General features: G+C 32.3%; 1 protein-coding gene across 3 annotated transcripts in view; it reads right to left on the bottom strand.

The window, feature by feature from the left end:
- Positions 1–5,507: 5,507 nt before the first annotated feature.
- LOC114326685 (F-box/WD repeat-containing protein 1A) overlaps positions 5,508–15,108 on the bottom strand; it is a 321,344-nt gene continuing 311,743 nt past the window's right edge. For all 3 annotated transcript variants that reach the window (XM_028275095.2, XM_050650155.1, XM_028275096.2), the window contains exon 9: positions 5,508–11,232. In XM_028275095.2, the coding sequence (XP_028130896.1) occupies positions 11,213–11,232 (20 nt within the window). In that variant the 3' untranslated portion in view covers positions 5,508–11,212. The remainder of the gene's footprint in view (positions 11,233–15,108) is intronic.

Genomic DNA, 15,108 nt, shown 5'->3' with positions numbered 1-15,108 from the left:
CTCAATGGGCGCGTAGCTCCAAAAAATCATGGTTTTAAGATATAGGCCTCTGAAGTTATAGGTACAGTGAAGACGTTTGAGTTGGAATAAATTCATGTTCTCGAGAATGGGAGACTCTGGAGATAAATTACGAATCTGGTCGATTTTTATTTTTAAATTATAATTTTTTGGCATATTTATCATACTAGTGACGTCATCCATCTGGGAGTGTTGATCATCATGTTATCGATGATTTTTTAAAATAAAAATATAGGTCGCGTGCTAGCCCATTTGAATATTCACTCTCTATTCTCTCTATTCACTAATAAAAACATTAACATAATTATTTATACATGGTGCCAAAAAATTTTTTTGAATTAAATTAATCGAAACAAAAAGAAGAATGTATATGGGTCATTCCATTTCAAAACACTCAATTATGGAGCAAAAAAAATTTTGGACCTCCGATTTGTCTGAAAATTGGTATATAGCTTCTGCGGGACGTAAAAATAAGATATTTAAGGTCAAAAAATCTTCTTCTTCTTTTTTTCTCAAAATGTTATTTTATGCGATTTTACAGTGATTTGGTGTTTATTTATACAAATTTGCATTTTCTATCGTAAAGTATCAATGGAAAACATAATATTTTAATAGAATGGACTCAAAAATGTCATTATATGGCATTATAACAAGTTACTTTGATTCAAAACAAGCTTTTGGTCAAATTTTATAGTGTAGAAAACGTTAAAATACCGTTTTTACATTTTTCTCCATTCCCAAAATACATCATAATCGATTTGGCTGAAAATTTGCTCATTGATAGACAAAACATTGGACTATAAGTGATGAAAAGGATTTGAATTATATTACAATACCAAAAAAGTTACATGCAATATTATAGTTAAAAACATAGGCGTCTACTGTAAGTACAATTAACTAGAAAATATCGACCTCACGACAAAAATTGTTAAAAAGAAATTGTAATAATTATAAATACGATTTATTTGGAACAACTTCAGTTCCTACCATTTTTGTCGAAAAGTTAAAAATGGCGGAGATATTGAGAAAAAGAGGTTCTCCTTTAAAATCAAAAGGGCGGCTAAAGTAACGGAGAAATTCATTCGTGATTTTAAATTTAGGCTACTATTGACTCCCCTAAAGATCAAAAAAATAAAATTTTGGGCAGCTCGGCATTCAAGGTCAAATGCTATCCTGACTGGATTAATATATACTTTTGGGTCTGATATTACTGCATGTAACTTTTTTAGTATTGTAATATAATTCAAATCCTTCTAACCACTTAAAGTCCTATCTTTTGGCTATCTGTGGGCAAATTTTCAGCCAAATCGATGATGATGTATTTTGAGAATGGAGGAAAATGTAACGTTTAACGTTTTTTACACTATAAAAGTTAATCAAAAACTTGTTTTGATTCAAAATAACTTGTTATAATGCCATATAATGACATTTTTGAGTCCTTTCTATTAAAATATTATGTTTTTTACTGATACTTTACGACAGAAAATGCAAATTTGTTTAACCCATTAACCGCCAAGCACAGAAATACTGCAAAAATATGTAATATATTTGATTAACTAGAGTAAAATAAATTTAAACAATCATAAAAAAATTGTTTTACACTTTGATAATGGCAGGTGTGACAATAACAAAATGGTTCGTTTTCGAACCTTTGGCGGAATTGAGCTATAAAAATTGAAATACACAATTTTATTTTTTGTGAAAAGTCTCAAAACATTTAGAGTGTAAATAGGCCTGGACTACCAAAGCGGAGCGCGCACTATTGCACGATCCGGGAGCGCCACTATGTTCACAAACATCTTGCGCTCCGCGCTCCCTACAGCTGCTCCAATCGATACGGTATGCGCTCCTCTATATATAAACCAACACCAATTGGAACGCCGAGGCGAGCGCGCACTGTTGCACGGTCCAGGAGCGCCAACCATTCACTATGTTTACAAACATAGTGAAAGGTTGCGCTCCGCGCTCCCTGCAACTGGTCCCATGGATACGGCATGCGATCCTCTACATATAAACCGCCACCTATTGGATCGCCGGGGCGGAGCGGGCACTGTGGTACGGTCCGGGAGCGCCAACCATCCACTATGTTCACAAACCTCTTGCGTTCCGCGCTCCCTACAACTGCTCCCATCGAGACGGCACCCGCTCCTCTACATATAAACAGCCACCTATTAGACCGTTGAATCGGAGCGCACACTGTTGCACGGTCCGAGAGCGCCAACCATCGACTATTTTTACGAACCTCTTGCGCTCCGCGCTCCCTGCAACTGCTCCAATCGATAGGGTATGCGCCCCCTTACATATAAACCGCCACAGATTGGAACGCCGAGGCAGAGTGCGCACAATTGCACAGTCCGGGAGCGGCAAACGTATCCACTATGTGGAGCAGTTGCAGGAGCTCAAAGCGCAAGCATAGTGGATACGGGCTTTTACACATTTTACACATAAAAATATCCCAACAAATTACTGCCTGTGCGTCACCTTGAAATTCCTGATCAGACAGGATTATAAGTCGACTTCCGCCAACGGTTCGTTATCGAACCATTATTTTCAAACGCGAGATTTGATGACTGCGAGAATTTTTTTTCATTATTTTTATGACAATTGATGTACAAACAGGTTTAAAAAATAATGTTTTAATTTATTTGACCACAAAAGTATCATGCCAATAAAATTACTACAGAAAAAATAAAGTTGTGTCGAAGGATTGAAAATGTCGGATATTTAGAAAATATTTTTGTGATGAAAACATGAGTTTGGAAATTAAACAAAATTAAATTTAGTTACACTTATATCTTCTGGTTGCTTAAAAATACAAAAATTTAAAAAAAATTAACGAATTGTCAAAAAAAAATTCTACAAAAAAATGGTGCGTTTTCGAACCGTTGGCGCTAAATGGGTTAAATAAACAGCAAATCACTGTAAAATCGCATAAAATAACATTTTGAGAAAAAAGAAGAAGATTGTTTGACCTTAAATATCTTATTTTTACGTCCCGCAGAAGCTATATACCAATTTTCAGACAAATCGCAGATCCAAAATTTTTTACCTGAGTGATTTGACATGGAATGTACCATATCAATAATTTATTTAATTAGAAATACATTTTACTGCTATCAGAAATCAGAAAAATGTTAATTTGAAAAATAAACATTGCTTTTCGCTTAAGGCCATGGGTACATAATTCGCAAATATTTTACGGCTATCCCTACTTTTTCTGTCTTTACACGGCAAATTACGTGTAGTAAAATTCACACTGGTATGGATATGTAAACACCATTACTAGAATGTCATTCTACTTGAAAATGTCATCATTAACTTAAAGAGATGGCTTTTGAATGTTCTTGCATAACTGTTATTTGTATAATTGCAAATTATTAATTCAGTTAATAAATGTGATTATTTCATTCATAGGAGATTCTGACCAATAGAAAGCTACAGAAATAAAAATTAAACTGATAATTTTTGATAATTTCCCGTCGTCAAGTATATTACGTCAGATGCCCTTCGTTGCTATGAAAAAATACATTCAGTGACATTAATAACAATTAATGTTTTTAAAAATTATAAAAGTGATGACTTTCAACCGTCAAATATTTATAACAACTGTGTGTTTAATTATACTAATTTGTACTTACATAAATAAATTATAATAAAATTTTGGTTTTGAACAGTTTTATTCATGAAATAATCGCAACAAATTGCACTCGATCTCTAAAATTATTATCGAATTTTTGCCCTCGTGACACTTTGACATAAGTAATAAATTAAAACTGTCAAAGTGTCACTCGGGAAAAATTCAATAATTTTAGAGCTCTTGTGCAATTACTACTGATAATGTTTTCACTAACTATGTATTCAGCGATTGTAATAATTTATATGTACAACAAAAACTAATACTCAATCGAGAAAAGAGGAAAAGTGTTAAAGTGATTTTTTAATAATATATGGTTACTATGGAACGCTTACAATTTTGAACATCTTTAACAACAAAATACTTGGATCACAGAATATATTTATTATCCTGATGTATTCTCTGCTTGGATCTTCCACAAATAATACACAATAAATAACCTTTTATTAAGTTCACGTCTTAAATCAATTATTTATCAAATACACTATATATATATATATATATATATATATATCAATATTATTTAATCAACAACTCAAAATATTCCCGATGCCATGTCAAATATTTAAAATTGTCACTTATTGTCACACTCTGACTGACAATATGCTTACAATATTCTATTCGACTGAGTGCGTTGTAAGACAAAGATAGATTTGGAAAATATTACCACGTACATAGTGTCCATTTTTTTCGAATCCTGAAAAAACTAATATATACTTTTAAAAAATTTATACGCAGAATTAAAGACTAAGTTATTACCGAGGGCCGAAAGTCCCTTAGAATAAATAAAAAGTTTATTTTGAATGAGATATTTGAAATTAAAAATCACTAAATTTTCTCTTAGTTTTTCACTTCTGTAACTTATTAAAATAAACATTATAGAAGTTCTCAGGGACTTTCGGCCCTCACTAATAACGTAATCTTTCATTCTGCGTTTAAATTTTTCAAAAATACTTATTAGTTTTCTCAGGATTCGAAAAAAATGAATCCTCATTTGAATAGCATTGCAGCCGAAAATACGTACCCATCCTCTTAAATTAAATGTGCAAACTGCTAAGGGGCAGGTGGGTGGCAGCTTTAATATTGAATTTAAGCGTAACACAATATTTATTTATTGAATAAACATTTTTTCCAGTTTTCGAACAATAGTAAAATGTATTTAGAATTAAATAAATTATATACATTCTTCTTTTTGTCTCAATTAATTTAATTCAAAAAAATTTTTGGACACCCTCTATAAATAATTATGTCACTAATATGATAAATATGCCAAAACATTATAATTTAAAAATAAAAATCGACTTGATTCATAATTTATCTCCAGAGTCTCCCATTCTCGAGAACATGAATTTATTCCAACTCAAACGTCCTCACTGTACCTATAACTTCAGAGGCTTATATCTTAAAACCATGATTATATGGAGCTATGCGCCCATTGAGTCTTTTGTTCTACACATCAAGGACTAGCAGAACCCAAAGTTTCAGAGCATTTGACAGAGAGCCATTTCCCATACGGTTTCTGCGGGGTCCTTTACCTATCAAGTTGTGTGAAGGGTAAATTTACCTATGGTAAATTTATCTATTTGTGCATCGCCTCTTTTACTAGTCACGAGCCGCCACTGGTTCCATTCTCTTCGATCGGCAGCGAATGGGTTAACGTTTTTTTTTATTCGAAAATTTGATTAAATTGTATCAGAAAATATATTTTTTACGTAGACACAAATTTAAACGGCACTGGATGTAACTGGGTTAGGCCTGTCAGCCAACACATCGCAACAGAACTACGGATGACGTCTCTGAAAACTATTTCATACTTTGAGTATACATCTAAAGTAAAGAAATAAAATAACAAAAAGAAAATAAAAAAAATTTAATATGTCAAAAATAAATTATTTAATATACATATGCCTATAATTATTCTATAGAAGATGGGATACAACATAGACATAAAGCAGAAAATATAAACCTAGCTAACAACTGTAAATGATATATATCTTTTATTTTCTTACTATATTTAAAGAATTGTTTATAAACTTTAGCATTTCGGCACTTAGACATGTTAAATATATTTCTATAAGCTATTATAGAAATAATTAACATTTTAAAAAGAACTTACTAAAAGTTAAAAACAATGAATTACCTAGACTAGTCTTACTTGGTATTATTTTCTAACCACTACTGTTTTGTATTACTAGAAAATAAAAATGGATTTTAAAAGGTTTTGAATCTCAATACTGATTAGGAGAGATATTACTATAAACAAATAAAATTCATTCGAAAATTGTAAATAGATTCCATTGTAAATTGTTAAAAAGTCTTATGATAATTCAGAGATCACATATGTTAATTTTTCTCATCATAAACGTTAATTTCTAAATAATTAAAACCTCAGCAACACAATATCCCCAATTTCAGCCAGAAAGACAGTTTATAATTTTGAAAATATCCTATGGCTTAGCTTTTTAACATATAATAATATATTTTTTAAGAAGCGTTAACCCTTTTAATGCTGATGGCGTCTAAGAACATCATACCGTTACTACTGCAGAGTGCGCATGACGTCTTCAGGCGTCATATGCAGATATGCACAACATTCGTTTAGAGGTTATTATTTGTTTGACTTTGCATAAATGCAACGAAAAATCAGGTTAGCACCCAGGTCGCGTTTTGTATATTTCCTCAGCAATGAAAAGGTTAAGAGGCAATATTAGGATGATAAGAGTTAACCTCTTTCATTCATTTTATTTTTTATTCAAATTTGTGCCACATCTGCAATTTTCCGTTGTTATAAAGAAAGCTCTTTAATTCACAACATTGACTTAAAAACTAAAACTAAAAAAAAAACACCGATCCTTCTTAACCACCAAACGGATACCAATAATTAAATGTTTTTTTTTTTCTATATAGCAGTGCGGTATGTAGGTATTTTCGTATTTTCCTTTTCTAAATTTATCGTCCCAATTATATCACCAATTACGTTAGTTGCACCTTTTTTAAGTTGCCAGACTGAATCGGTCTACCTACATCATTAAGAAAAGGAGTTTGGCTGATATCATTTGAAGCTCAATTTTTGGAACATCTCAAATTTCGGAATATATTACCCCCTATACCTACCTTAAGAAAAATCTAAACTAGAACGTTCTATTTTATTTAACCCTTAGTCTCTCCACGGTACTTTTGAGTACCACCAAATTCTGGTAAGCTTATATCCCAAGTATTGAAGTAGATCTAATTTGAGAATTTTCTAATAACTAATAAAATTATCACAAAACAGAAGAATGGAGAACTCATGGGGAGGCCTTTGTCCAGGAGTGGATGCAAACATGCTGAAGAAGAATAACGCTATAGCTGATGTTTAATACTTCAGATGTCATTCAAACGATTTCGTGTTAAATACACAATAAGATTTGTAGGTACTCTAAAGGATCTTTGAGAAGAAACAATGCTTTTAGCTTATTTTAAAAAGTTATGACCGAAAAAATAAGGCGGTCTTAAAAGTACCGTTGGTAAGTAACTGTCAAAAAAAATCTAAACTTGGTGGGAGACTAAAGGTTAAATTGGACCTCCAACGTATATTATCCGTTTTACAGGAAGAAGTGTAAGATTCGCATTTTGGTACCGCTCTAATTCAAACGGTTTTAAAACGAATGACACGATATTTCGCTAAGACATGCATCAACCGCTTCTTGCCAAAATTTGGAATTTATCAGATGCGTTGTGTTGATTTTTCCCTACTATTGTGCGTGTATATATTTGTAAAGTAATATATACACAACATTTAGGAAAGAACATTCATATATTTGGGTGTTTGTGTATAAAGCCGTGCGTGTGTGATGATGGCGCTCCTTTCTATCAGTATTCAATTGAAGTGTATAAAAAATTACAAATTTCACCAATGAAATATTTTTAATTCTTCTTCTTCTTCTTCTTCTGATGTCCCTTTGCCCTCTCAGGTATCAGATAATATTCTTAATTCAATAAATTAAAATCATTTCTAGTAGCAACAAATTGTTTTAAATTAATATTCTTAGATTAGTTTTTTAAGATTGAAAAAGCGATTATACAAATAGTATATTTCATTTAAAATAACGTTATTTAAATTTAATATGCCACAAATTTAAATCATTTCAAAATTGATTACCCTCAGGGAATGATTTATGGGGGTTGAATCTTTTTGCTTAATGATAAATCCTCTTTAAGAATATTTAGTTTTCACCCCTAAAAAATGAAAAACTCACTCCAGTTAAGTAATTGTAGATATTGGAGTAGAGGGTACCTAGAGCTTAAATCCAAATTTTTATGAAAATCTGTCCGGGGTAACAAAATTACACATTAATTATGTATTTTACCGATGACTGGACTAATACCACAATTTAATAAAAAAGTGAACACTGTATTTTATAAATGGACTGTTTGTTAAATAATACGTTAAAATCTTACCTTTTAATACATCACATTTGTCGATGTTAGGGAAATAGACATAACTGGTTCCATGACATCCCGTAACGCGACGGTTCGTAACCCCTCAAATGGTAACAGACAATCCGTAACGCCGATAATTCGTAACGGCGACAGTTCGTAACTATACCTATTCGTAACGGCAACATTTAGTCTTTTGAAGCGAAAACTTCTTTAGCGACGTTGTGCACTTTTTGGATGGGTAAAAAAGAATTGAATTCGCGACCATCATCGCTTCGCCGAAATAAATTCTGTATGTAGCTATATTATGTATATGTATATATAAGTAGTATAGGACGCACGCAAGGCGTATATAATATAGGTACAGCACCTCTTTTTGGATGGGGAAAAAGGATTGAATTCGCGACCGTCATCGCTTCGTCAAAATAAATTCTGTACGTATATAATATAGGTACAGCACGTCTTTTTGGATAGGGAAAAAGCATTGAACTCACAACCGTCATCGCTACGGCGAGATATTAGTAATTTATGTACTATAAGTTGAATTGCGTATAAGTTCGATCGAAGTTATAATGGTTGGAGGAGAGATAGTGTGTGTACCCGAAGGCGCTTGCGAAGAAAGCGCCTGAGGTATAGTGATGTTTATTATAGTTACTTTCGAGTATTCGTTACAAATCTTTACTTTTGTATAAAGTAATCATTTACAATATTCGTTACTTTGATTACTATGATTACTTTTGTATTTGAGTACCGGTAATCATATCGAGAATCGTATTTCTCAGTAGGTAGGTATTTTGTATAGGTATAGATATAGATCTAGATAAAAATATAGGGTTCTCGCATTCGATCTTTGTTAGTGACATACATTACATATTTTACCCCCACACCCTTAAAACGTTTCAAACCGATAACGATATTCGATATCACTCGTAAAATACGGGTCCCGTCCGTTACTCGCTGGGATACGATTGGTAGAAAGTAATCAAGTGTACAGGTTGTAGATTCAATAGTCGTTACTTCCTCTGATACGACTGGTACGAAGTAATCAAAGTAGATACAATAGTCGTTACTCGCTCTGATACGATTGGTACGCAGTAATCAAAGTAAATACAATAGTCGTTACTCGCTCTGATCCGATTGGTACGAAGTAATCAGAGTAATTAAAGTATATACAGTACTCGTTACTCGCTCTGATACGATTGGTACGAAGTAACGAAATAATCAGAGCAATAAAAGTAATCAAATTAGATACAATAGTCGTTACTCGCTCTGATACGATTGGTACGAAGTAATCAAAGTAAATACAATAGTCGTTACTCGCTCTGATACGATTGGTACGAAGTAATCAGAGTAATCAAAGTAATGGTTCTTCGTATAGTAATCGTTACTTTCGGTATTCCTAAGTAACGAGTACTTTGTAACGAATAGTTACTTTTTCAACATCACTACTGAGGTACATTTTCAATCATACTTTCATGAGCATACATACTTTCTTTCAATCAGTAGTAACACGTTGTACTTCGTGGTAGCCAACGTCGCTAAAGAAGTTTTCACTTCTGTCGGCACCCTCCGGGTGCCAGTTTTTTTTAGACAATTTAACATTACTCAATACAATGACGTACTTTCCTACGATAAAAGTAGTGGTACTTTTTTAAGATCACTTCTTATTTTTAAATATGTTTCACACATATTTCTGCATATATTTTTGTAAATATGAAACTAAAGAATATTTTTTAAATCTTGTATTCTGAATTATCACTTTAAAGTGATAAAATTACTGTTACTGGTAGATTACATTTATTTTAAGAAAGGATTTTTAAAAAGTAATTCTCCACGATATATGAAATATGTTAAAAATGTTTATCCTGATGATGGTTCGTTAAATTTTGACGTTACCAATTGTCACCGTTACGAATTGTAGCTGTTGCGGATTGTCCGTTACCGTTTGTGAAGTTACGAACTGTCTCGTTACACCGTTACATCATGCCATAACACTGCATGTCGATTGTAAGATTTTCAAACTCTCCTGCGTTTGACAAACTATACGAGATGTCTTGTCCCGAGACATAACTAGTAAATACGAAATAAGACACGATAACGTACAAGCAAAATAGAAAACTTATTTAACATTGAAAAATGGAGATCTTCAAAGGAATATTGTAGGAAGGCGGAATCAATAGAAGCATGCTATATTAATAGTCATCATTAACTATTGTCTTTTTTATATACAGAGATTCACTTGGTTTAATAACTTTCTCTTGGTAATACTGTAATAGTCCTACACGAAGGTGTTCCATTTATGATATCCTATTTGCTCGGCCTTGCTTTCCCATTCGAAGTACTCAACAGTCAACAGCTCTTCGCAACCATTAACATACAATCAGCATTTTAAATTATTTCGAAACTCCCTCCATCTTTTTTTTTTATTTTTTAACTGCTCAATAAAATTATCCACCGATTTGATAGAATTTGCCATTCACGAACAAACAATGTTCCAATTATTAGTTATTAGAGTAAATATTTCTTAGTTGAACTCATTTCTTTATGTATTAATTATTAATACATTTTTTTGTTGTTTATGTATTTTTTACAACTGCTGAAGAACAAAAGTTCAAATGCACCAAGTACAAATTCCAAAATCATACTGTTTTTTTTTTAGAATCAGTACAGCTACACCAAACTGGCCAATTTACTAATTGCAAACAAATAATAATACAAGTATTATTTTACTAGCACTATTGGAAGAATAAAATAACTGGAAATGCATGTTTTCGTTTATTTGATTTCAAATATACCTCATTTAAAAATGCCCCATATAATAGAATTAATATAAAAAGCATATTCATAACTGACACAATAATTTTAAATACTTTTTCTTCTAAACAATTGGGTAAAACGTATAAATTGATTTTCCGAAAAGAATATATCATTTACATAAATTGCAAAATGTACAGATTACTAGAAAATTAAGTTCAAATTAATTTAGGTATATCCAAGAAGAGTTTCATAGTCACCATTACTTGCAGACCTCATTCAGGCATTTTACAGATCGTTGTCCCATCTTGAGACACACTGAAAATCACGAATAAATATAATTTTATTTGTCTATACAACCATAGTTAACGTTTCTGTTTTGAAGATTCACTCGTACGAATTAAACGCTGAAAAAAAAACAAATGTATAAATTAGAAAATGTTTTTATATATGAAACCTGCCTTTAGAAAACTTTGTAAGTGCCCAATTCGGATATATTGGGTTTTATGCACGAAATAATTACGTACACGATGCGAGTTCGTACGTAGAGGGGATATTTAAAAGTTCGTGAGCGCCAGTAGTGATAAGTCAGTGAACTTTTTCTGGAAATTTTACATAAATGTCAAAGTGATTAATTTAAAACATTGAAATTAAAAACATTAATAGGAAAAAATATTAGTTGGTCAAAGCTGTGGTGTATATTTTTACCTTAAATATAAACTCCTGGACAAAATTAACGCACCACTTTAGTTAATCTAAATATTTACAATATGAACACAAAATAAAACTAAGTTACATTGAAATAATAATAAACACCTACAAGTAAGTCCAACATGACTTTATCATGACGTTTATTATTCCTTATTGTTTCTTTAAAAATTGTTTTTGCCGGACATGCGTAAATAAGCTAGCATAACTCCAAATTGCAAAAAGAAAAAAATCAGTAAAGTAACACAATAAAATGCATCTGGGTCAACACTAATACCGTGTAGGCCCTCCTCTACTTCTTATGACTGCATTTATGCGTCGAGGCATGGTTGATATCAAATGTTCAACAAAAGCTTGCGGAATATTCTCCCATTCTTCAATAACGGCCTTAATGAGTTGGTTGCGATTGGCAATAGAGGGTCTACGACTTCGAATCTTTTTTTTTGAGATAGTCCCATAGATGCTCTATAGGATTCATGTCCGGACTGTTAGGTGGCCACTCTAATAATGGAATATCAACATTATTTAGGTAGCCAATAACCTGTCGAGCCACATGAGGACGAGCGTTGTCTTGCATGAATAAAAAATTAGGTCCAAGAAACGGAGCAAAGGGCATTACATGTTCGACAAAAATGTTGTCTAAGTAATAATGGGCGTTCATAGACCTCGTACGTATGGGAACCAACTCCATACGAGCTTCAAAACAAATTCCCTTCCAAAACATTTTAGAGCCACCACCAAAAGGTACTTTAGGAGAGATATTGCAGCTATCAAACCTTTCTCCTCGCCTTCGCCAGACACTCTTCTGATCATCTGGAGCTTTTAGGCTTACTCTAGTCTCATCGGAGAAAAGAACTTGTTTCCAATCATCGATGGTTCAATTTTGATGCAATCTTGCAAAATTCAATCTCTGAACCCTGTGTTCTTTGGTAAGCAAGGGTTTTTTGGCCGGTTTCCTGTTGCTCAATTCTGCTTCATGTAAACGTCTTCTAACTGTTCGAGACGAAATCGCGACATTTCGAAAATCTGCTAGTTCAATTTTTAGCAAACTGCTGGTGACTCTCGTATCTCTGAGAGCACGTTGTCTCAAAAAACGATCATCAATTTGATTAGTGTAACGTTTTCGCCCTTGCTCTGGTCTTCGATGGTACGACGTACGACCATCTTTCATTATATCGCCTCACCTTGCGACTGATGCTGGAATGATGTCTTCTTAACAAACCTGCAACGTATCGCATTGAATATCCTTCATCTAGGAGAGTCGATGCTCACACTGCCTCCTCCATTGACAAATTTCTTTGGAGGTTCATTTTTTTATTTGATTTTTATGTAAATGAACTTCCAAACATGCATGTGATGAAAAATATCACATTAAAAAGCTTGTTTCTCACAAGCACTTTGCTTTAATCGGCACTTTTTATGAAAAGTTTAACCCACTTTTAGTCTAAAACGAAGTTTAATACAAATTATTGTTAAGGCCGGCCATTGGTAATGTTATAAGTATAGCCGATCCCATCACCTTTATAAAGTACACCACTCATAATCTAGAGCATATATGTATACCGAAAAATGCTTAACCTACTAACAATATATGTCGCTAGTTCCAGCCATATTTTTGTTATCCTACCTGTTGTGTATTGTTTATAAAAAAATGTGAAAGTTTTGCTTTTTTCTCAATAAATATAAGAGCGTTTATATCTAAATTACTTAAGTATTTAAATGAATTTCATGATAAAATTCCGTTTAGCACTACAGTAGAAGTAATGGAAGGATATAACGTTAAAAAAATGTGAATTAATAAAGTACTTTTTGCGTGGTGTACTTTTAAAATAAATTTCTGAAATTAATAGAAATTGCCATGTGAAACGTAAATATTCGACATATAATACGAATACAGTATAGGAATCTGTAAGAATCTAAGCTCTGTTAATGTAGCCATTATGTATAAGATGGCGCTACGAAAAATATTATATACATGTGCAAAATTCAGGAGCGGTATGGCCCGTTTGAAACTTTCCTTTGGAAATTTCGGTACTGTATAGAGAGTAATACCGTTTTGAGGGATGCGGGTGGTTCATTATTGCGTACTTGGAATAATATCAGGGCCCCGTAACCGGGCGTGCAACGCGTGCGGTGCACGCGTGCGTAACCCCAATGGGGCGCCAAACCGAAGGATTGGTAAATAAGAAATATTTATTTTAAATGAGATAATCATTTTTTATATACAATTTTATTTATTTCATGAACAGCTAGAGAAATCTCAAAAATCAAATATTGTGTTATTACTGAAAAAATGATTATTATTCCCGTCCTGAAATGTTGAACGTACTCCGTCTAAAATATATTACATTTTATTGTCCCTTCCTAATTTTTTTCTTTGAAGTATGTAGATAGATTGAATTACGCTTGCCATATGAAAATCAAACATCAAATCACACTCCTTGACGACTAGAAACATAAATTAGTACCCATAACGCAACTTAGCAGTTTTACTCCTATAAAGTGAATCTTTTACTCTAATGATAATTACCCTTAAGTAAACACATACTCTATGAATTATGATTATGTATTTAACTTGGGTATTACCTTTTCCCGTAAAATTAATAATGTATTAATAATAATTAAAATTAATAATTAATAAAATTAATATGAAACCATATGGTTGCTAGTTATGCAGACACCCTATATAAAATTTGTTTGAAAACTTTGATATAACAAAATATTATTGTTTATTTACTTGAATGTATATTTTTAATTTAATACACAGGGTGCTTCATTCATGTTGCAAAAAAATTTAAGGGGAAAGACGCAAAATGTCGCCTCTCAAAATTTTCCTGTGTTTTAAATGTGTTCATTTTTTTCGAATACTGAGAAAACTAATAAGTATTTTTAAAAAAATTAAACGCAGAATGAAAGAAAACGTTATTGCCGAGGGCCGACAGTCCCTTAGAATAAATAAAAAGTTTCTTTTGAATTAAATATTTGCAATTCACTAAATTTTCTCTGTTTTCACTAAGTTTTCAGGAGAAGTTTTTTCAGGAGAAGAATAGGAGAAGTTTTAATTGTAGAACAGTTTAAAAATTTGGAACGTCAGATTACGAAAACGCTCCATGTATTTTTTCGAACAGAACTTCCAATTGATTTGTTACTGTTTCATTAAACTCTCATGCAAAAATCATATTGCTATTTATCAAAAATATAATTCCTGCCATTTGACATGTTCTTCGTGTTAAACTTATTAAAATGCCCAGTTGGTGATAATACCAGTCTGATTTTTGCATAAGAGTTTAATGAAATCGTAACAAATCAGTTGGAAGTTCTGTCAGACAAAATACATGGAACGTTTTCGTAGTCTGATGTTCCAAATTTTTAACCTGTTCCACAATTAAAGCTTCGCCTGTTTCAGTGTTCCCGTACATCAAAGTTTGTCCGACTAGACACAGTTAAGTTAAAAATTTTCAGCTGGTTATTAATCAACTTCTTTTTTGTACGCGAGATCCAAGCCTATAATTCAAATTTAACTTATAAATAAGTGATTTTTACTCAGGTCAGCCGTTATGATGAAATATTTTATT

The sequence above is a fragment of the Diabrotica virgifera genome, chromosome 5 (assembly GCF_917563875.1).
Source record: "Diabrotica virgifera virgifera chromosome 5, PGI_DIABVI_V3a".
NCBI classification, from domain to species: Eukaryota; Metazoa; Arthropoda; class Insecta; order Coleoptera; family Chrysomelidae; genus Diabrotica; species Diabrotica virgifera.
The sequence above is the reverse complement of the archived record's forward strand: the minus strand, read 5'-3'. Positions and strand labels throughout refer to the sequence as shown.